The 22,615-nt window shown below is 36.9% G+C and overlaps 1 protein-coding gene across 1 annotated transcript; it reads left to right on the forward strand.

The window, feature by feature from the left end:
• The first annotated feature begins 874 nt into the window (after nucleotides 1-874).
• LOC110450029 (isopentenyl-diphosphate Delta-isomerase 1-like) lies at nucleotides 875-13,491 on the forward strand. Its single transcript, XM_021497239.1, has 6 exons — nucleotides 875-1,044; nucleotides 5,122-5,294; nucleotides 9,942-10,034; nucleotides 10,942-11,072; nucleotides 11,782-11,974; nucleotides 13,106-13,491. Exons 1-6 carry the CDS (start codon nucleotides 956-958, stop codon nucleotides 13,243-13,245), a joined length of 819 nt encoding a protein of 272 aa, XP_021352914.1. The 5' UTR covers nucleotides 875-955; the 3' UTR covers nucleotides 13,246-13,491.
• Nucleotides 13,492-22,615: the final 9,124 nt, after the last annotated feature.

A 22,615-nucleotide genomic window follows, 5' to 3' on the forward strand; every position in this document is an offset into this window, starting at 1 on the left:
ACAGAATTGAGCTGTTTTATAAATTTTTCAGATGGATTAGGTAAGGAAATGAACAGATGATTCATCTGAGAAATTAATAAAGATTTAATGACATTAATTCTACCAATAGGTGTGAGCAACCTTCTACTCCAGCTCTTAATAAGAGCTTTAAGTTTAACTAATTTTTTATCAAAGTTCATTTTAGGTATTTTGCAAAGATCTACATGGAAATCTATCCCAAGAAGAGTAAATTTATTAACTCCCCATCTAAGATTCATATTTGGAAGGAGAACATCATTGCTGTATTTTTTACTGCCTATCCAGACAACTTCAGTTTTACCTACATTTACTTTAAGACCAGATATTTTTGCATAAATATTTAGTTCATCAACCGCCCCTTTCAGTGATTTTTCAGAACCATCTAATACCAGAGAAGTGTCATCTGCATACTGAGAGTTTAAGATGGGACAGTTATTAACCTTTATACCAGTTATACTCTTATTGTTTCTAAGGCGGATTGCTAAAACTTCTGCACATAGTATAAAAATATATGGAGCGATGGGATCTCCTTGACGACATCCACGATTTATTTTGAAAAAAGCTGATAAATTACCCCCCTGGTTTATAGCAGAGCTTGAATTACAGTGTAAAATTTTGACCCAATTTCTGATATCGTTTCCAAATCCAAAATATCTAAGTACTAAGTATTCTAATTATCACACCACGGAATTAGTTAATCTAAGTCCGTGATCACACTATAGTTGGTACAGTATAGCTTTAGACCTTTTAAATGTTATAAACGATTCCGTTGTTGCGATATTTTAAAAAATATCTTTATATTCCTGGGATCGGGATTTCAGTCCGGGTCCGGGAACGACGTACAAGCTTTACCCCTGACTAAAAGATTCGACTTCCGGTTACTTTCGTTTTATGCTCAGATACACAAATTTATTTTGACTGTTTTAGAGCTGCAAAGATGACTTGCTGCATCGTCTTAAGATTTAGGAACACGTACTGCAAACAATCATTGGCAAAGACACTGATAAATCAACAAGTTATGTCCAGGTAAGAACGGCAAGTAGAAATTATTTATTGTAGGTTGGCCATAGACAGATAGACGCTTATATCATACGGTACCGTAACTTATACGGATACGTCCATGATCGAGACTGTATCGTCTAGTCATAGGTTTTCGTGCGTTACATATTTCGGCACAACCATTTTAACAAGCTGTATCTCGTTACTATGTGAGGTGCTTGACACTACACGAGGATATTTTAGACATTTAGCTATCGTCTAATATGAAATAAGTCTACATCGACGCAGTCACACTTGACTAGTTAAGCAACGGGTGGTGCAAGGTCAAGAAGACATATTGGAAGGATAACGTTATTGCAGGCAAATTCGTCACATTAGTAAGGGTTTCGGTTAATTATTCATCCAAAAACACATGTATCAAAATGCCGACGAGCACGTACACCAATACAGAAGAAGATTTGACTGAAATGCCTAGAAATAAACATTGTTGTAAACACGCCTGAATGACGTCATGCAGCAACATTTGTGACGTCATCAGGCCTTTCGTGGTTTTGCTCAAAGGTGCAGGCAGATTTGTCGCCTTTAAACATTTAACTAATTTACAAGTAATCCGGCTAAGTGTTTAATGTAAACTTTTGTATGTTTATGTTACACAAGTCATACTGATACGAACAGCTCCAAATTATTAATGTGTGTGTGTAACAATGATTAACATTAAAATACCTAGCTTTTCTTAGTTGTAATAGTTAATTTTCGGTTACTTGAAGATACTGATTAATGCTGTTTGAGAAAGATGGTAGGGCTGGTATCGGCTAAGATTATGTCAATTTACATTATACGCAGGGTCCAGGGCTTTCAACAATCCCCCCCCCCCCCTCTCGACTTTTGGATAGTTTGTCACATGCATGTACATCACCGATCGTCTTGCACGTCAACGGGAAACATCTGACAAAGTATAACAATCGTTTGGGCTTAATAACTTATTCAACAATTGAACAAAGACTGCCCGGCCAGGTGTTGTATATGTACTTACCTTTTCATGTAAAAATCAGTCTTTGGTAACTGTCGGTCTCTACGTACAATCAGTATGCGATTGTACAGCAGTACCCCAAGGCTGACAACAAATTCTTTTCTAGATGGTATTTTGATAGAAGTGTTGTAAGATGGTTGAATTGCTTTTAAAAAGATACTGATTGATTGTATTCCGTTAAATACGCATTGCATAAAAATGGAAAATGAATTATCAAATCTTTCCAAGCGTCATTTCCATAAACAAGCATTGGATCGTCGGTACAATATATGTACCAAAGTACACTAGTAGAAAAACAATTTACTTGCATTGACGGCTCAGTCGACCATTTACTGCAATTAGCGGTGAGATATGGGTTTTGTCAATGTGTGTGTAATGAATTTAAACTAAATAACTCCCAACGGGCCTCAGATTAATGAGTTTAGTTGAGGAGATGTCCGTTGCAAAGACCAAATTTTTAAGATTCGTTGTGTTACAAGATATTTCATAACTGTTTTGATTAAAAGTATAACTTTTCCCTTTTTATTCCTCTTCTTGTCAAAATATTTGAAGGCTTTAACTGTGTTGAAGACTATGGTGACGTTATGTAAGTCACATCTTATGTATTATGACGTCATATGGCATTTTCGTCACAGGGTGGCGAATTTTGGTGCATGGCGAATTTGCCTGCACTAACGTTAAACAGTAGGAAGAGGTTGGATAGTTAAAAGGTAGAAAGTAGAAATAAAGTGTGTCCAGCTATGTTTTCGCCTCTTCAACCCAGTCCTCTCCGGTTACAGTGGCTCAATCCTTGTGCGTCATTGTTTAATATTGGCGACTCCCAAGGTCCAGTGCTCTATATTTGGCCATGCAGGCCATATATAGAAAGGATAATTGAGATAACATCATGCATGATCTGTCATGGCGGTCGTTTCTATTTTTAGTTCACCTGAGACTTCTTAGATGACCTATTGCGATCGCCTTTTGTCCGTCTTTGTGTGTCCGTAAACAATTTACATTTTCAACTTCTTCTCCAAAACCCCTTAACCAATTTCAATGAAATTTAGCAGAAACCTTCCATGGCCAAAGGTCAACCAAAATTGTGAATTATATGGTCCCCAGCCCCAGTGACCTGAGGGGCGGGGCCAAAAAGGGTAAAATTGACTAAAAATTCCAAAATCATTTCCAGATATGGTAGAATCAAATACTCTTCATTAGATGGAAGGGTCTTAAGGTGCTTTACCAAAATTGTGAATTTCATGACCCTGGGGTCTCACGTTTCTCCCTGGGGAGGGAGTAAACCTTAGTACAGTTTATATAGGGAAATCACATTTTGGACAAACATATATTTATTTTCCATTGGAATTAATTCAAACTTGGTTAGCATTATCAGTTTTGGATAGCAGTTTGATGATATGCACAAATCAGCCCTTACTGATCCCCAGGGGCTGATGGGTGGGGCCAAAAAGGGTCAAACTGACTGAAATTTCAAAAATCTTCTTCTCAAGACCCAGATATGGTAGAATCAAATCCTCTTCATAGATGGAAGGGTCTTAAGGTGCTTTACCAAAATTGTGAATTTCATGACCCTGGGGTCTCACGTTTAACCCTGGGGAGGGGGTAAACTTTACTATAGTTTATATAGGGAAATCACATTTTGGACCAACATTTGTTTAATTTCCATTGGAATTAATTCAAACTTGGTTAGCATTATCAGTATTGGATGGCAGTTTGATGGTATGCGCATATCAGCCCTGACTGAGCCCCAGGGGCTGATGGGTGGGTCCAAAAAGGGTTGAATTGACTGAAATTTCAAAAATCTTCTTCACAAGACCCAGATATGGCAGAACGAAATACTCTTCAGAGATGGAAGGGTCTTCATATTTACCGTTTAGCATTATATCCTATACCTTTGTCATTACCTAGCATCTTTTTTAGCTCACCGGGTCCGAAGGACCAAGGTGAGCTTTTGCCATACCGTGGCGTCCGTACGTCAACAATTTCTTCAAACGACTTCTTCTTCTTCTTAACCACTGATTGGAATTTAACTGAACTTGACTGGAAGCATCCCTAGGTGGTGGGGATTCAAAATTGTACAAATGCTGGGGCTGATCCCCAGGGGACTGAGGGGCAGGGCCAAAATGGGTTATTTGGCTATATTGCTCTAAGCAACTTCTTCTCTTGAACTAAAAGACGGATATCAACCATATTTGACTGGAAGCATCCCTAGGTAGTGGGGATTCAAAATTGTACAAATGGTGGGGCTGACCCCCCAGGGTGCTGAGGGGCGGGGCCAAAAGTGGTCAATTTGGCAATATTGCTATAAACGACTTCTTCTGTAGAACTTTGCCATAGATATCAATCATATTTAGTCGGAAGCATTCATGGGAGGCAGGGATTCAAAATTGTACAAATGGTGAGGCTGACCCCCCGGGCTAAGGGGTGGGGCCAAAAAAGCTTTATTACTCGGAAATGGTTGAGATCCCCACCATATAACCATATATACAATTACTGAGTGTAAAGAGAAGAATGCACATTTGCTTCCAGGATGGCTCTGGGGTCTAGCACCATGGCCCTGCGGTCTGGCACCTCCCTTGGAGACTTAACCCCTGGGTCATAACTTGGAAACGGTTAAGATTCCCACCCCAAAACTATATATACAATTGTTGGGAAAAAGGGATGAATGTAGTCATGATATTAGAATTGATCCTGGGGTCTGGCCACAATCATAGGGACCCAGTTTCTGAGTCACAGCTTGGAAACAGTTGAGATCCCCACCCCATAACCATACAGAAAAGTGCTGGGTATGAAAAATCTAATACAGACATACTACAAGGATGGGCCTTGGGGTCTGGCATATTCCCTTGGATCTCATTTGGACTATATTTTGCAATGGTTGTTTAGATATATATCCAGGTGTGATACAGGCCCTCTGGGCCTCTTGTTCTTTGTGGAATTGTGATGTCTTAAATGTGTGCAGTGGGGTCTGTACAAATGGAAGCCCTGTTTAATAAAGGTTTAAAAAAATGCACAGCTTTTTAATTGGTTTAATGACATGGAACATATCATAAGATATATGTATTTTTAATTGACAGGTCTCTTACGAATGAGGTCCCCATCAGCACTGGTAGTGATCCATTACTTAAAGGCCTAGACCACATCCAAGTTAAAATGATGCGGGAGAAATGTATTCTAGTTGATAAGGACGATCAAATTACAGGATGTGCTTCAAAAAAGGATTGTCACTTTTTAAAAAATATTAACAAAGGTAAGTCTCATTTCTTAAATTATCTTGAACTTTTTATAAATTATAATTACTAGAATTTGTTAGCTCACTTGGTCCTAAGGACCAATTGCAAGGTGAGCCTAAATGCTTTACCATTGTGTCTGCTATGGCTGAAAGGTTTCATGGAATCGTATCATAATACTTTCTTATGTATTATATCCAATTGTATTGCTGTATTGCGATACACTAACTACTGAAAATATTAATTGATTATTTGCTCTCAAGGCCGGAAGCTTATCCCATTGTGTGGCGTCTGTCCCGTATCAACATCATCATAATCACAATGAAATGACATAATCATCACCCTCAACATCATCATTATCATCATAACTCATAACTTACATAAAAATCATCGTTGTCGTCATCATCATCAACATTAACCAAAGCATCACATCTGTATTTCATTCATACCTACTCATACACATATGTTTGAATGCACACACATAAGGACTGAAGCACTAAGGAAAGGAAGGCATCTAATCTTGTAGATATAATGTTTCATAAGAATTGGAATTTCATTCTCAGCAAAGCTAGAGTATTGTGATACTATTTCCAAAGGAACAATTATTTATTATAAGCAAAAGGAATTAAAAGTATATGAAGTAATGATTAAAATCTCTGTAATAGTGCCTGAACCTCTAGACATTGTAATGTAATCCCATTTTCTGGTTCGAGTAGGTGTGGACACTGGAGCAATAATACATTGATAAAAATCTTTATAACCTTTTTTACTTTTTAAACACTTTTTAGGTCACCTGAGACAAAGTCTCAAGTGACCTATTGCGATCGGCTTTTTTCCGTCGTCGTCCGTCGAGCGTCCGTAAACAATTTACTTTTTCGACTTTTTCTCCAAAACCCCTGAACCAATTTCAATGAAAATTTACAGAATCCTTCCATGGCCAAAGGTCAACAAAAATAGTTGCCGGTTTGGTCTCCAACCCCCAGGGGCCTGAGGGGGTGGGGCCAAAAAGGGTCAAATTGACTAAAATTTCCAAAATCTTCCTCTCAAGACCCAGATATGGTAGAATCAAATACTCTTCATAGATGGAAGGGTCTTAAGGTGCTTTACCAAAAGTGTGAATTTCTTGACCCTGGGGTCTCACGTTTCCCCCTATATATCAGGTGACCGTTAAGGCCCATGGGCCTCTTGTTAAACATCTGATGATGGTGTGCTATTCCTGATCAAATCGCCCTTCGTCCATGATTCGTCCATCGGTCCGTCATTAAACTATTCTTGTTAGCGCTATTTCTCAGAAAGTACCAGAGGGATCTTTCTCAAACTTCGCAAAAATGTTCCATATGGTCTCTGGTTATGCATATCAAATATTTGGACTGATCGAAAATCCAAGATGGCCAGCAGGTTTGGGTGATGATATTTGGCTAGTAGTCAGTTTGTTCAAGTACAGGACTCCAACATATCATATGGACGTCACATATTCAACATATAACAAAGTATGCTGGCTCTGAAACAATATTTCAATTCCTGATAAACCCAGTGTTTATTGAGTCTGGTTTAAATGTATTTATTTATTATGTATATTAATGAATTATAACCAAATGGCCTTCAGTGATGATTTTTGGCCAGTAGCATGCTGGGATGAAAGGCTATCAACTTTATTCAAATGAAAAACTTTCACCCATTGTTAAGGTCACAGGGGTCAAATGTGTTACACAAATCCTACAATGACTTCATCTGAATACCCAAAAGGCTTAGGGTGATATATGGCCAGTAGCATGCTCAAATGAAGTGCACCAATGTTTGTTGTAGTGAATGACTTTGATCCAGTTTTAAGGTGACATGGGTCAAATATGTTAAAATTGAAAAGTTTTTAGCTTTCGCGGCGTCCAGTGTCCGTCAATTTTTTCTTTTAAACAACATCTTCTGAAGAAGAACTGGAGGACCTAGGGTCATGATATTTGGCCAGTAGGTACCTGGGATGTAGGGATATTAAGTTTCCTCATTAAAATGACCTTGACCTACTTTCAAGGTCACAGGGCTCAAATATGTTCAAAAATTGAAACCAAAATATCCTAAGAACCCATGATACTCATATAAACCCTTAGGTAAAATGATTGTTACCAATACTTATGTTAACTATATACGTATATAAACCCTTGGGTAAAATGTCTGTTACCAGTACTTATGTTATTTATATATGTATATAAACCCTTGGGTAAAATGTCTGTTACCAGTACTTATGTTTACTATATACGTATATAAACCCTTGGGTAAAATGTCTGTTACCAGTACTTATGTTTACTATATACGTATATAAACCCTTAGGTAAAATGTCTGTTACCAGTACTTATGTTTACTATATACGTATATAAACCCTTGGGTAAAATGTCTGTTACCAGTACTTATGTTTACTATATACGTATATAAACCCTTGGGTAAAATGTCTGTTACCAGTACTTATGTTTACTATATACGTATATAAACCCTTGGGTAAAATGTCTGTTACCAGTACTTATGTTTACTATATACGTATATAAACCCTTGGGTAAAATGTCTGTTACCAGTACTTATGTTTACTATATACGTATATAAACCCTTGGGTAAAATGTCTGTTACCAGTACTTATGTTTACTATATACGTATATAAACCCTTGGGTAAAATGTCTGTTACCAGTACTTATGTTTACTATATACGTATATAAACCCTTGGGTAAAATGTCTGTTACCAGTACTTATGTTTACTATATACGTATATAAACCCTTGGGTAAAATGTCTGTTACCAGTACTTATGTTTACTATATACGTATATAAACCCTTGGGTAAAATGTCTGTTACCAGTACTTATGTTTACTATATACGTATATAAACCCTTGGGTAAAATGTCTGTTACCAGTACTTATGTTTACTATATACGTATATAAACCCTTGGGTAAAATGTCTGTTACCAGTACTTATGTTTACTATATACGTATATAAACCCTTGGGTAAAATGTCTGTTACCAGTACTTATGTTTACTATATACGTATATAAACCCTTGGGTAAAATGTCTGTTACCAGTACTTATGTTTACTATATACGTATATAAACCCTTGGGTAAAATGTCTGTTACCAGTACTTATGTTTACTATATACGTATATAAACCCTTGGGTAAAATGTCTGTTACCAGTACTTATGTTTACTATATACGTATATAAACCCTTGGGTAAAATGTCTGTTACCAGTACTTATGTTTACTATATACGTATATAAACCCTTGGGTAAAATGTCTGTTACCAGTACTTATGTTTACTATATACGTATATAAACCCTTGGGTAAAATGTCTGTTACCAGTACTTATGTTTACTATATACGTATATAAACCCTTGGGTAAAATGTCTGTTACCAGTACTTATGTTTACTATATACGTATATAAACCCTTGGGTAAAATGTCTGTTACCAGTACTTATGTTTACTATATACGTATATAAACCCTTGGGTAAAATGTCTGTTACCAGTACTTATGTTTACTATATACGTATATAAACCCTTGGGTAAAATGTCTGTTACCAGTACTTATGTTTACTATATACGTATATAAACCCTTGGGTAAAATGTCTGTTACCAGTACTTATGTTTACTATATACGTATATAAACCCTTGGGTAAAATGTCTGTTACCAGTACTTATGTTTACTATATACGTATATAAACCCTTGGGTAAAATGTCTGTTACCAGTACTTATGTTTACTATATACGTATATAAACCCTTAGGTAAAATGTCTGTTACCAGTACTTATGTTTACTATATACGTATATAAACCCTTGGGTAAAATGTCTGTTACCAGTACTTATGTTTACTATATACGTATATAAACCCTTGGGTAAAATGTCTGTTACCAGTACTTATGTTTACTATATACGTATATAAACCCTTGGGTAAAATGTCTGTTACCAGTACTTATGTTTACTATATACGTATATAAACCCTTGGGTAAAATGTCTGTTACCAGTACTTATGTTTACTATATACGTATATAAACCCTTGGGTAAAATGTCTGTTACCAGTACTTATGTTTACTATATACGTATATAAACCCTTGGGTAAAATGTCTGTTACCAGTACTTATGTTTACTATATACGTATATAAACCCTTGGGTAAAATGTCTGTTACCAGTACTTATGTTTACTATATACGTATATAAACCCTTGGGTAAAATGTCTGTTACCAGTACTTATGTTTACTATATACGTATATAAACCCTTGGGTAAAATGTCTGTTACCAGTACTTATGTTTACTATATACGTATATAAACCCTTGGGTAAAATGTCTGTTACCAGTACTTATGTTTACTATATACGTATATAAACCCTTGGGTAAAATGTCTGTTACCAGTACTTATGTTTACTATATACGTATATAAACCCTTAGGTAAAATGTCTGTTACCAGTACTTATGTTTACTATATACGTATATAAACCCTTGGGTAAAATGTCTGTTACCAGTACTTATGTTAACTATATACGTATATAAACCCTTGGGTAAAATGTCTGTTACCAGTACTTATGTTAACTATATACGTATATAAACCCTTGGGGAAAATGTCTGTTACCAGTACTTATGTCTTGCCCACATTTTAGATGTCTTGACAATACAGTAATTGTTTGGTTCTATTTCTGTCTGCAGGTATGCTCCACAGAGCATTCAGTGTTTTTCTATTTAATACTGAAGGCCAGCTTCTATTGCAGCAAAGATCAGGAACTAAAATCACCTTTCCAAGTAAGTTATTTTGTTTCGGAAAAAGTTCTAGTTTAAGCTAATGATAAACGTTGTCAGGCCATACTTGACACAAGTCCTGCAGGTACAAGTACCAGGAGGCTCCCTTTTTGCATGATTGATTAAAAATTGCAAGAAATAGATAGCTGCCAGGCGTTATGCTAACTACATGCACAGATGACAGCACATTTGTATGGTATACTGAAAACAGAGTGGTAGACCTAATGATCAATCCTCTTCTTAACAGATAAATACATGGTTTTTAATGAACCCCGATAACACCAGATATTTACTGAAAAAAAATTGAACAAATAAAATATGTAAAACAGGATTAACACAAGGTGCAATATGATTATGATACCCAAAACCGGTGCTTGTCAACACCAAATCAACCTTGTTATACCGCCACCTTCTGTCCTGTGCGATTTTGACAGTATAGCGAGTTTGGTGGTATATTGGGTTTACCCTTTTGAACCCAAGTGTTCACACACCAACTGAACTTAATCTTAAATTTAATCGTATCAAGTTGTTGAGCGTCCAAAACATACAGCTGATTACCTGGTCAGTCGGCAGTCACGTGTAACAATAAAATGTACACACGTATGTAACATTTCTGTCATCGGGACATACCTGTACTCGACTCAAATTGTCGGTATTAAACGAGGTCAAAATAGTGTGATTTTAACCATTTGTTTACGGATGGCAGTATTCGGGTTTGGCGTTACAACAGGTGCATTATATAATTAACTTTAGGTTCTGAGTAAATAAATGGCGATATGCGGGTTTGGCAGTTTAACAGGTGGCATTGCAACAGGGTTTTACTGCAATGTTTTTATGTAGAAGACAAAACTGTTGTATATTTTGAGGCCATTAAAAAATTAGAGAAAATACACATTAAATTGGTTTACAGATCATTTTACTAATACATGCTGCAGCCATCCTCTATACACTGTCGGAGAGTTAGAGGAGAAAGATGCTCTTGGAGTGAAGAAATCAGCTCAAAGACGCTTACATCAGGAACTTGGAATTCAACAGCATCAAGTATGATACCCAGGTTTTTAGGTCACCTGAGCTTTATGTTCTTGACAAAGTGTTGTTATTTTTGGGGTCAATCAGAAATCAAACATGGCTGTCACAGCCGCCATTTTAAAAAACTATTTCTAACTTAAAGTCAAGTTATACTGGGCCAATTTCACTGAGACTTGGTAGGAATGATCGACTCATGGTCCTGACAAAGTGTTGTTATTTTTTGGGTCGATCAGAAATCCAAAATGGCCACCATTTTGAAAAAGTATTTCAAACTTAAAGTCAAGTTCTACTGGGCCCATTTAACTGAAACTTGGTAAGAATGATCAACTTGTGGTCCTGGCAAACTTAACTTAAAGTTATACTTAACTCTTTTTACTCAAATTTTGGTAGGGATGATTGACATCCTCATCTCCACTTCATATTTCAACAACAAAAATTAATACTTTATAGGACTCAGGTGACCGTTAAGGCCCATGGGCCTCTTCTTTATTATGGTAAAGATAGAACTTTGAATCGCAGTTGTATTTTATCAGAGATCTTAATAAGACTTAGACACAACCTAGTTATGGTTGTCATAAGGACTTGGATCCATGACAATATCTAAGATAAATGATTAACCTTGTACCGGTTTTGCATGAAATTTAAACCCTGGCAACAATCCTGTAAAACATGGAACCCAATAAATGAAAGAGAATTGAATGTTTAAAAGTTTTTTTCACAGATCAACCTTTCAGAGTTTAACTATCTGACAAGGATCCATTATAAGTCGGGAAATGTGCCTGTAGACGGTGTGTGGGGAGAACACGAGATTGACTACATCCTAGTGGTGCAGAAGGATGTGGATCTGTGTCCAAATCCTGCTGAAGTGAAACTGTGTAAATATGTCTCTAAGGAGGAGCTTCAGAAACTTTTTGGTCAGTACTTAACTATTTCTTTTATTTCGTTATTGATAAATCATTTTATTGTAATGGTTTTCTTGCCTATATATTTGGGTCTGATTTCAGCTCCAAATTTTCAATGAGATTAACTTTTATTTCCACTTGAAAATATATTGAGTCAAAGACACATCTGACATATGGTCAAGCACAAATAAAAATAACAAGGACCATGGTGAGCTTATGCCATACCGCAGCATCCGGCGTCCGTCTGGCGTCTGTCCGTCAACTTTTCCTTTAAAACGCTACTAGTCCTGAACGGCCAAGTAGATTTTGACTAAATTTGGTCTGGAGCATCCTTAGGCTAAGGGGACTCAATTTTGTATAAATGGTGGGTGTGGCCCCCCGGGGGGCAGAGGGGCAGGGCACTATAGGGGAAAAAGAGGTAAAACCTTTAAAATCCTTCTTCTACCGTAGGGATTAAGGGATTTTATCCTAATTTTGTCTGGAGCATCCTTGGGCAAAAGGGACTCAATTTGGTTTAAACAGCGAGTGTGGCCCTCTTGGGGCAGAAGGGAGAGGCCCAATAGGGGAAACATAGCAAATTCTTCAAAATCCTCCTTCTTCTTTAGGAATGACAGGATTTTGTCCAAAGGGCCGGTTTCCAAAACGGCCCCTTCTCTGATTCAAATTTCCTGTTTATGGTGCATTGCCCTTGCCGTTGTGGTCACAAATCTATAAATTATGAAATCTGGGTGTCGGAAAGGTGTAAAATTATTCTTCGGAAAAGAAAAAAACAGTAGTTGAGCTAGATAAGAAATTATACGGGGGCAGGCTCCTATGAAGAATTAACATTACTGGAAACAGGCCCTTAGGTATGAAGCATCCTTTGGTGAAGGGGAACCAATTTTGTATAAACGGTGGGTATGACCCCCCTAGGGGCATAGGAGTGGGGCTCTGTTTGAAATTTGTTCTTGCTATATCTCAAGTACTGGATGGATCTTTCTGAAATTTCATATGTACTTACAGCACCTACAATGGAGTGATATATCTTTACTTCATACCAATTATTTTAAACATATTCAGGAGAGTGATACAGGCCCCCTTGTTACAACTTGTTTTAGGTGATAGTTATAACAGTGTTATACAGTATTGGTGTTTTAAATACAGGGGAAGCAGATACTACAGGGACTCTACTGACACCTTGGTTCAAACTGATCGCGGACAAGTTCTTGTACAAGTGGTGGAGTGACCTTAACGACCTGTCATCCCATGTCGACCACACAAACATACATCGCATGATTGACTGATGACTATGGAGACTGTTGGCTGGAAATACACAGAATACTCAGAAACATACGGATGTGTTCTTGGTACTTGTTTAAGTTAACGCCTATTCAATAATTACAACTCTACAATATTGAGTTCAGGATAAATGTTTTTAGTTATACGGGTATATTTAAAGGTAAATAAACAGTATAATGGAGGACTTGATGGAATTATTTGTTGAAAATAGGAGTTGTGTTTTTTCGTACTAAGATATATAGTTTGTTTTTTCGTACTAAGATATATATTTTGTTTTTTTTGTACTTAGATATGTGTTTTGTTTTTTCGTACAAAGACATATATTTTGTTTTTTCGTACTAAGATATATATTTCCATTATTCTACTAGACCTCTTAAGGTATTTGCCTCCACAGCATAGTTCCAAAACATGGAAACATTCTTTCCTGTACAATTGGATACAGAGAAACACTTAATCAGACATGTGATGTTTCCTGATATGACCGGACTAGTCACCAGTCTTCTTGGTTTCTCCTGTTTTGTCATGGAAATCTCCTGACTTTGATCTGACATAATGAATTTCCATTACCCTTTTGTCGTTCCAAACTTCAGGTAATTTTTAACTCATCGGGTTTGAAGGACCAAGATGAGCTAATGCTATACTCTGGTGTCTGCTGTCCATCCGTGTCTGTCGTCTGTACGTCAACAATTTCTTCAAACAACTTTTTCTTCTTAACCACTAATTGAAATTTAACTAAATTTGACTGAAAGCATGCCTAGGCGGTGGGATTCAAAATTGTACAAATGGTGGGGCTGAGGGACAGGGCCTAAAAGGATGATTTAGCTATATTGCTTTAAGCAACTTCTTCTCTAGAACTATGCACTGGATATCAATCATACTTGGTTGGAAGCATTAATGGGAGGTGGGAATTAAAAAATGTACAGGTGGAGGGGCTGACCCCCAAGGGTTGTAGGGGCTGGGCCCAAAAAGGTAATTTGGCTATATTGGTTTGAGCGACTTCTTCTATGGAACTAAGTAATTGATATCAACCATATTTGACTGGTAGCATCCCTAGGTGGTTGGGATTCAAAATTATACAAATTCTTGGGTTATAACTTTTAAACGGTTAAGATCCCTACCCCATAACTATATATACAACTGCTTGGCGTAAAGAGAGGAATGCATTCATGATATTAGAATTGACCCCGGGGTCTGTCCCACCTTTGCAGACTTAACCCCTGGGTCATAATTTTGGAATGGTTGAGATCCCCACCCGAAAACTATATATACAATTGCTGGGCAAAAGAGACGAATGCAGTCATGATATTCGAATTGACCCTAGTGTCTTGCCACAACCCTGGGGACCTAGATTTTGAGTCACAACTTGGAAACAGTGGAGATCCCCACCCATAACCATACATACAATTGCTGAAAAATCTAATACAGATATGCTACAAGGATTGTCCTTAGGGTCTGGCCTATCCCTGAGATCTTATTTGATATCCAGGTGAGCGATACAGGCCCTCTGAGCCTCTTGTAAATGTTGCATATAAAAAGCTGTCTCCACTGAGCCACTTATACGAGTAATTAGCCAAGCTAATGAGATAAACAAGCTCTGAGCAGCAGTGACCGCTCGTGTTGTTACAGTAATATAATGTAGGTGTTTCAAACAATTTGTTATCTCCATGGTGATAATTCATTACACAAGAAATCTGGACTAATGGAACATGACAGGAACACAACACACTTGGATTAAGTGTAGCCTAAGCTACTTGTCGGAGATGTTTTAGATCACTGTTCAGTAACTCTTTGTAATAGAAGGTGAATTTATCATCTGAACTATTTTGACACTTGTAGCTGAAATTAAACACATCTTCCTGTTTAAGCAATATTAATGTCTTGTTAGCTTATATAAGTAATTCCTCCAGCATGACAGTACTTGTGAGATGTTTTAATTGAAACTTAGCTCAAAATCATAAGCATAATAACAAGATTATGTTTAAAATACGGGGACTTCCTTGGGACTCGGCCTCTTAAACCTCTTGTTTGGTGAAGGTATATTGATGATATGTTAATGATATGGACTTTCTCACGCGAGGATCTGGAATCCTTCATGGAAAATCTTTACCACTACCATCGCACAATTAGGTTCACATACGTGGTGAGTTCCACCTGGATTAACTTCTTAGATACCACAATCATCGAAGAGGAGGATGTTACCCTGCGCTCTACACTGTACACCAAGCCTACCGTTGCCCATCTTTATCTCCATAACAGATCAAGCCACCCGCGTCAACAAATTAAGAACATTCCCTTCGGTCAATGTCTGAAAATATGACATATATGTTCTGCTTTAATGGAGTTTGAAAGAAACTGCCAAACAATGTACCTGCACTTCCGAAACCGAGGCTACCCACGGGAACTCCTAGACACCACCATCACCAGGAACATGGACAGAGCATCCCGCCCAAATAAAACCAAAACGGATAATAATCTTCAATCGTCCCCCTTATCACCAAATATAACCCATATCGCCCCCATATCAGAAGTATCATATCAGACCACATAGGCATTCTTGATCACCTCGGAGCACATATGAACAATACGAAAATCACAATAGCATACAGACAAGCCATCAGTATTAGATATCTTCTTGTCAGAGCCGATGTCAACCCTACACACAAGCCTCCTGAAAATCATCCATATCAGAAAACCCGCTGTCGGTTATGTCCGTTTATTAGAACCTGCACGGAAATGACTAGCAAATCAAACAATCAAACAGTCCAAATCAGAAACCATATGAAATTTGATACAACCAGCGCAATCTGCATGATCCAATGCCGAAAATCAGCATCCAATATGTCGGGTAAATGTCAAACTCTATCCGAGTTAGATTCAAAGAACATTTCCCCAACAGCAGGTCCAGGAACCAATTCAAACTGGTTTACCGCCATTTCACTTCATCTCAACATAATGTCAATGACGTCATAATCGTTGGTCTCACCGTCATGAAAAAGAATCTGAATTCACGCCTAAGAACAGAGGATGCTATCATTACACACCTTAAAACTACAGAACCTGATGGACTAAACAAGCCGAAGGATTATCAGTGATACCAGTGAACATATGTACTACTAACGCCACCTTTACAACAAACAAGAGGCCCAAGAGCCTTAGCGGTCACCTGAGTTATATCATAGGTACTGGTAGCTCAATTTTATTGTTGAGATGTGATAAAAAAAAATCAGCATGTAATCTAAGTGTAATGTAATACTTGTCATGTTATCAAAGGATAAGAATTTTAAAATATTGGTTAAATTTTCCCTTTTTGGGCCCCATCCTTGCCCCTGAGGATGGGGCAGGAATTCCAATTTCACAATGTAATAATACCCTCATCGACCAATGATAATTCTGACTAAGTTTGAATAATTTTCAGCTGAAAATGGATAAAATATACCTTAAAGTGTCATTTCCCTATATAAACTATAGGAAACTTTACCCCCCTCCCCAAGGGAGAACGGATGGCTTGGGGGTCCTGAAATTGACAGTTTAAATAAAGCCCCTGATGATCTTTCTATACATGCACTGAAATTGACTGTAGAACCTCTGAGTCTGGAGAAGATTTTTTTTGAAATATTGGTTAAATTTCCCTTTGGGGCCCACCCTTGCCCCTAGGGTTGGGGTAGGAATCCCAATTTTACAATTTGAAAACCATCTTCCTCCAAGGATGATTCTCACCAAGTAAGAATAACATCCTACAGAAAATTGTCAAAATATACCCAAAGTGTTATTTTCCTTTATTAACTAGAGTAAACTTTACCCCCTCCCGAAAGGGAGAACAGATGTCTCGGGGGTCCTGAAATTTACTGTAGTACCTCTGAGCCTGGAGAAGAAGATTTTTAAAATATTGGTCAATTTTGAAAGTTTGAAAAAATGCCATCCACGGATTCTTGAGAAGTTGAAAATGTAAAAAGTTTACGCATGACGCACAACAGATGATGGACGACGACGGACTGAAAGCGATCAGAATAGGTCACTTGAGCAAAGCAATAATGCATTAGGATTTTCATGTTCTATATGCTATAGAACTCACGCGAGGAAAGATTTGACGATTAGACACATCAAATTCTGCCATGCGGGTAATGGCATCAAGTCTAACATTTCCGTCATCTGTGTTAACCGCAAACCGGAAGCCAACAAAACAGATACATCTAAACTTACCTAGAAAACGCCCGTGAACATCGTACCAGGAATTAAGCTAATCTTGAAAGTTGTGCCAGCAGCAAATACCAAGTAACTTATCAGATATTAACTTATATTAATTGTGTAAATCCCGCTATTATCCTAGGAACTTTATTACTAATCTAACAATACATAGCATGTGTTACTTGATTTCATTTTATTCCTGATACCATTTCATTTATTTTAGTAAAATATATGAATACTATCTAGTACAATGAACGTTGAACAACGCAACCAGCCCTCACTGCTGTTGATGACGGCAGATGATTGTGTACTTTGTATTACGTCATTTATATTTGCTTTGTTGTGACACTCACTTAGCAAGGCACCACATTTTATACATTATACCCGAATGTTTATATTTCAAATTTGTTCTGATGACGTTACATCTAATGTGTCGAACTATTCTTGATTAAAGCCTCTTAATTATAACCCAACATTGTCATGGTCATATTTACCTAAAAGATTATCTTTTCTTAACTGCAAGAGGCCCAATCGGCCTGAATCGCTCACCTGGTATTAGTCTCACACTTGTAATCTTAAAAGTGGACTAAAATACAGATACAGGCAGAATATCAGTGTTTGATTCATAAGAACCTATTAAAAGATTTTAACATATGACACCTGTGACCTTGAATGTCGAACAGGGACGTTAGGTTGAACAGAGTTAATAGTCTTCCAACCCAGCATGCTTTTGGCAAACTATCATTACCCTGGACCTTTTGGTTATACAGAACAAGTCATTTAAAGATTTGAACATATATTGACCACTGTGATCTTGAATATAGGCGAGGTTCATTCATTTGAACGAACTTGGTAGTTATTCATCCCAGCATGTTAATGGCCAAATATTATCTCCCTTAGCCTCTTGGTTATTCAGAAAAAGTTTAATAAAGGTTGTAAACATATTTGACCCCTGTGACCTTGCATATATTTCAAGGTCATTCATTTGAACAACCTTGGTAGCCCTTTATCCCAGCATTTCACTGGCCAACTATCATTATCCTAGGCCTATTGGTTATTGTACATCTGTACCTGGGATGGAGTGCTATAAAGTCTCTCATTAAAATGACCTTTACCTACTTTCAAGGTCACAGTGGTCAAATATGTTAAAAACTTCGAACAAGAATATCCTAAGAACCATTTGGACTAGAGTCATGATACATGGGTATGTTATGTAGACCAGCAGTGCAAATCTTTTTCTTTGGTACAGTATTGAGGTCAAAGGTCACCTGAAAGTGCTAGTCAAGGGTCAAATGTAAACATGGATTAAAAGCTTTTACAATCTTCTTCTCAAGTTCCATAAGGCCCAGGGTCATACTATGTGGCAAGTAGGTTCCTGGGATAGAGTGCTATAAAGTTTCCTCATTAAAAAACCTTTACATACTTTCAAGGTCACAGGGGTCAAATATGTTAAAAATGTCTAACAACAATATCCTAAGAACTGTTTAAACTAGAGTCATGATACTTGAGTATGTCATGTAGACCAGCAGTTTGAATCTATTCTTAATAACAGTAACAAGGTAAAATGTCACATGAAAGTGCTAGTCTTGGGTCGAAGGTCAACATGGGTTAAAAGCTTTAACAATCTTCTTCTCAAGTTCCCTAAGGCTCAGTGTCATGATATGTGGCCAGTAGGTACCTGGGATTGAATACTATAGAGTTTCCTCATTAAAATGACCTTGACCTATTTTCAAGGTCACAGGAGTCAAATATGTTAAAAACTTCAAACAACAATATCATAAGAAGCATTTGGTCTAGTCATGATACAAGTACCTTGGTATGTTATGAAGATCATCTGTGAATCTTTTTCTTAATTACAGTAATGAGGTCAAATGTCAACTTGTAGTGGTGGCTGGAGTCAAATGTCAACTAGGGTCAAAAGCTTTAAATCAAAATTTGAGATTTCAAACAACAATATCTTTAGAAGTGTTTAAGAGATGTTAAAATGTCTTGTGTAATAGTTACCAAACTTGATCTGAAGTAACCTACATGTAACATGTAACAAAAGAAACAGGTGAGCAATCCAGGCCCTCTGGGCCTCTTGTTCAGAAGAAGCTGTTTAAATGGTTTTAAACATATTTGAACCCTGTGACCTTGAATATAAGAAAAGGCCATTCATTTGAACAAACATGGTTGCCCTTTATCCCAGCATGCAACTGGCCAAATATCATCCACAATTATATTCAAGATCACAGGTGTCAATTGTTTAAAAAATAAATAAAAAAACTTCCTCTACTATTGGGCTAGAAGCAAACTTTGATAGAGGACTACCAAACTTGTTAAACTAAATGACCTTCACTTATTTTCAAGGTCGCAGCAGTCAAATATGTTAAAACTTTTAACAACTTCTTCTGAACAATCAAAAGGCCTAGTATGATGATATTTAGCCAGTAGCACGCTGGGATGAATGACTACCAATTTTGTTCAAATGAAATGACCTTTAATTATATTCAAGGTATCATGGGTCATTTATTTTAAATCAAAGTACTGAAAGTACTCCAGACACATGCTTCTTGATGTTGAAATATTTCCATAGTTAGATATATAACATTTTAGGAAAAACGAACCCAATACAGTCAGTTTTGATGCAGGATAAACACCATTTAAATTTGCTGAAGATGATGTGAACGAATATTAACTCTTATCTAATGTTTGTGTCTGAAAAGTATTTTCCCTCCAGGTACTGCTTCAAGAAGCTTTGGGCTCTGCTTCTGCCATAAATAAAGAGATGACCTCCGAATGAATAATTATATAACTGGTGCAATATCTCCTTAGTGCCTATTGGTAGAGGGTGAAACATATATTTCCTACAGACCAGCAGCAGTGCACGTGTGTCACAAATGTCTTTAGGTCAACTAGGATTTTGCCATGGGTCATATGTCAGTATACACCTCTTGCAGCATAAAACTTAAATCAATTTCTATATCCCCAACCCGGGGACCGGTGGGGGACTAATTAACATTGTGTCATAAAACAACAATCTCACTGTAAATAAATATTGTAATACATGAATCACATCAAACTTCAGTTATCAATTTTTACGAAAAAATAGGGTAGGCTTGTGAAATTAATCTTGAGTTCATATTATTCTGACATTCAAAATATTATTTTCTTACGAACGTAAACTAGTGCATAGCATGGAATCCATTCTACAATAGGTCAGTCAAGTGTATTGTGTGCTATCATGAAATGTGCTGAGGCAACAGTTAATCACAGTCCCCACAATTTTCCAAGTTGAGGGTCAATTAAGCTTAACTATTGCTTGCTAATTTCACATCATGTGAAATGTTCTAGACTTGCCCGGTAAACTTCTATGGACAGTTACATGCTGTGCTATTATATTATATACATATTTCAAGCCTCTTGTGGTTTAATACTGCTCTGTAGGTTACACAAGTATGTTTATGGGACTACACACTGGCGTATTGCATGTATGTGTATTTATACAAGTATTTGATACACAAACAGTTATGCCAGTGGTCTTGGACGGTTAAGACCAGGGTGGGGGTGGGACTCTCCACAACAAATACATCTCACATATTTTTTTATCGGAAAGTCCCCCATCCTTCATAACTGTCCTCATTTAGATATATTTCTTCAAATAGGTTGCAATTTTCAACTTTAACATATTTGGATTTTAATATTGGTTGTAACTTAAAATAAAGTTCTGATTCCAGGACATACCAATACGAGGCTTGATACCCCTAAAGGGGGCCCCATGAACTGTCGCAAAATGCACCATCCAATGAGGGAAGTAACTAGAGCTATGGCCTCAACTAGAAGGGAGGTTTCCATCAAGGAAAATTTTGAGTTTTTGATGAGAGATCATGTATTCCCAGTGTATCTAAAAAAATGTATATGTGAAATAATGGCTTTGATCGACAGTTTTGAATCCGTATTGGGCCACAATTGCACAGCATGTATACGATGTCTGGCAATCATTTAATGATCACCTGTTAAATCTTTATTGCAGATTATAAAATCTTCAGTTTCAATCCAGTTGTTTTTGATAATTGCAGCCTCTTTGGATTTACTCACATCTTCCAAATCTTCCTGTGCTGCCTGAAATAAAAGAAAGAATACATCATTTTATGTTTTGGTTGTTTTCATTGTTACAAAGTTTATTATTTTATATAATATTTAACAGTCATTTTTATTAGTCATGCTTTTTCCATGTTCAATCGTTTTTATTATATTTTCTTTAGAACTGACCAGGGGCGGATCCAGATTTTTTTCGGACTGGTGTTGCACAAAATTAAGTTAGATACTTGTCTCGGCTAGCCACCTTGTACTTTCCCAACTTGCATCTTTTTAAAGTAAAATGCCAGAGTAAAATGAATCATGAATATGTTTCTATTTTTTATTTTATTTTTTTAATTTATTTACATGTATTTCAATTTTCACCAGAAAAACTACCTATTTATCCATCATGCAAGAAAAAGATTCTCGGATTAACAAGAGGCCCATGGGCCTTAACGGAGTCCTACAGTATTCATTTTTGTTGTTGAAATATGAAGTGGAGATAATTATGTCAATCATCCCTACCAAAATTTGAGTAAAAAAAAGTTAAGTATAACTTTAAGTTGAGTTTGTCAGGACAATGAGTTGATCATCCCTACCAAGGTTCAGCTAAATACGCCCAGTTGAACTTGACTTTAAGTTTGAAATAATTTTTCAAAATGGCGGCCTTGGAGGCCCTATTGGATTTCTGATCGACCCGAAAAATAACAACACTTTGTCAGGACTTCGAGTTGATCATTCCTACCAAGTTTCAGTTAAATCAGCCTACTTACAAGGTCGCAGGGGAAAATCTGTCAATCAACTTCTGAAGAAGAACAAGAGGCCCAATGGGCCTGCATCGCTCACCTGGTATAAAACTCACACTTGTAACCTTAAAAGTGATCTAAAATAAAGCTACAGGCAAAATATCAGTATTTATGATTAAAATTCGTTCAAAAGACCCTGTTATTTTTTTTTTAAACATTTCACCCCTGTGATTGAAAGTCGAACAAAGTCATTATGTTGAACACATTGTATAGCCTTTCATCTCAGGATGCAACTTGCAAAGTATAAACATCCTGGGACCCATGGTTATTCATAAGAGGTTGTTTAAAGATTTTAAACAAATTTGACCCCTGTGACCTTGAATAT

This window comes from Mizuhopecten yessoensis, unplaced genomic scaffold (genome assembly GCF_002113885.1).
Source record: "Mizuhopecten yessoensis strain PY_sf001 unplaced genomic scaffold, ASM211388v2 scaffold4931, whole genome shotgun sequence".
In the NCBI taxonomy this organism is placed as follows: domain Eukaryota; kingdom Metazoa; phylum Mollusca; class Bivalvia; order Pectinida; family Pectinidae; genus Mizuhopecten; species Mizuhopecten yessoensis.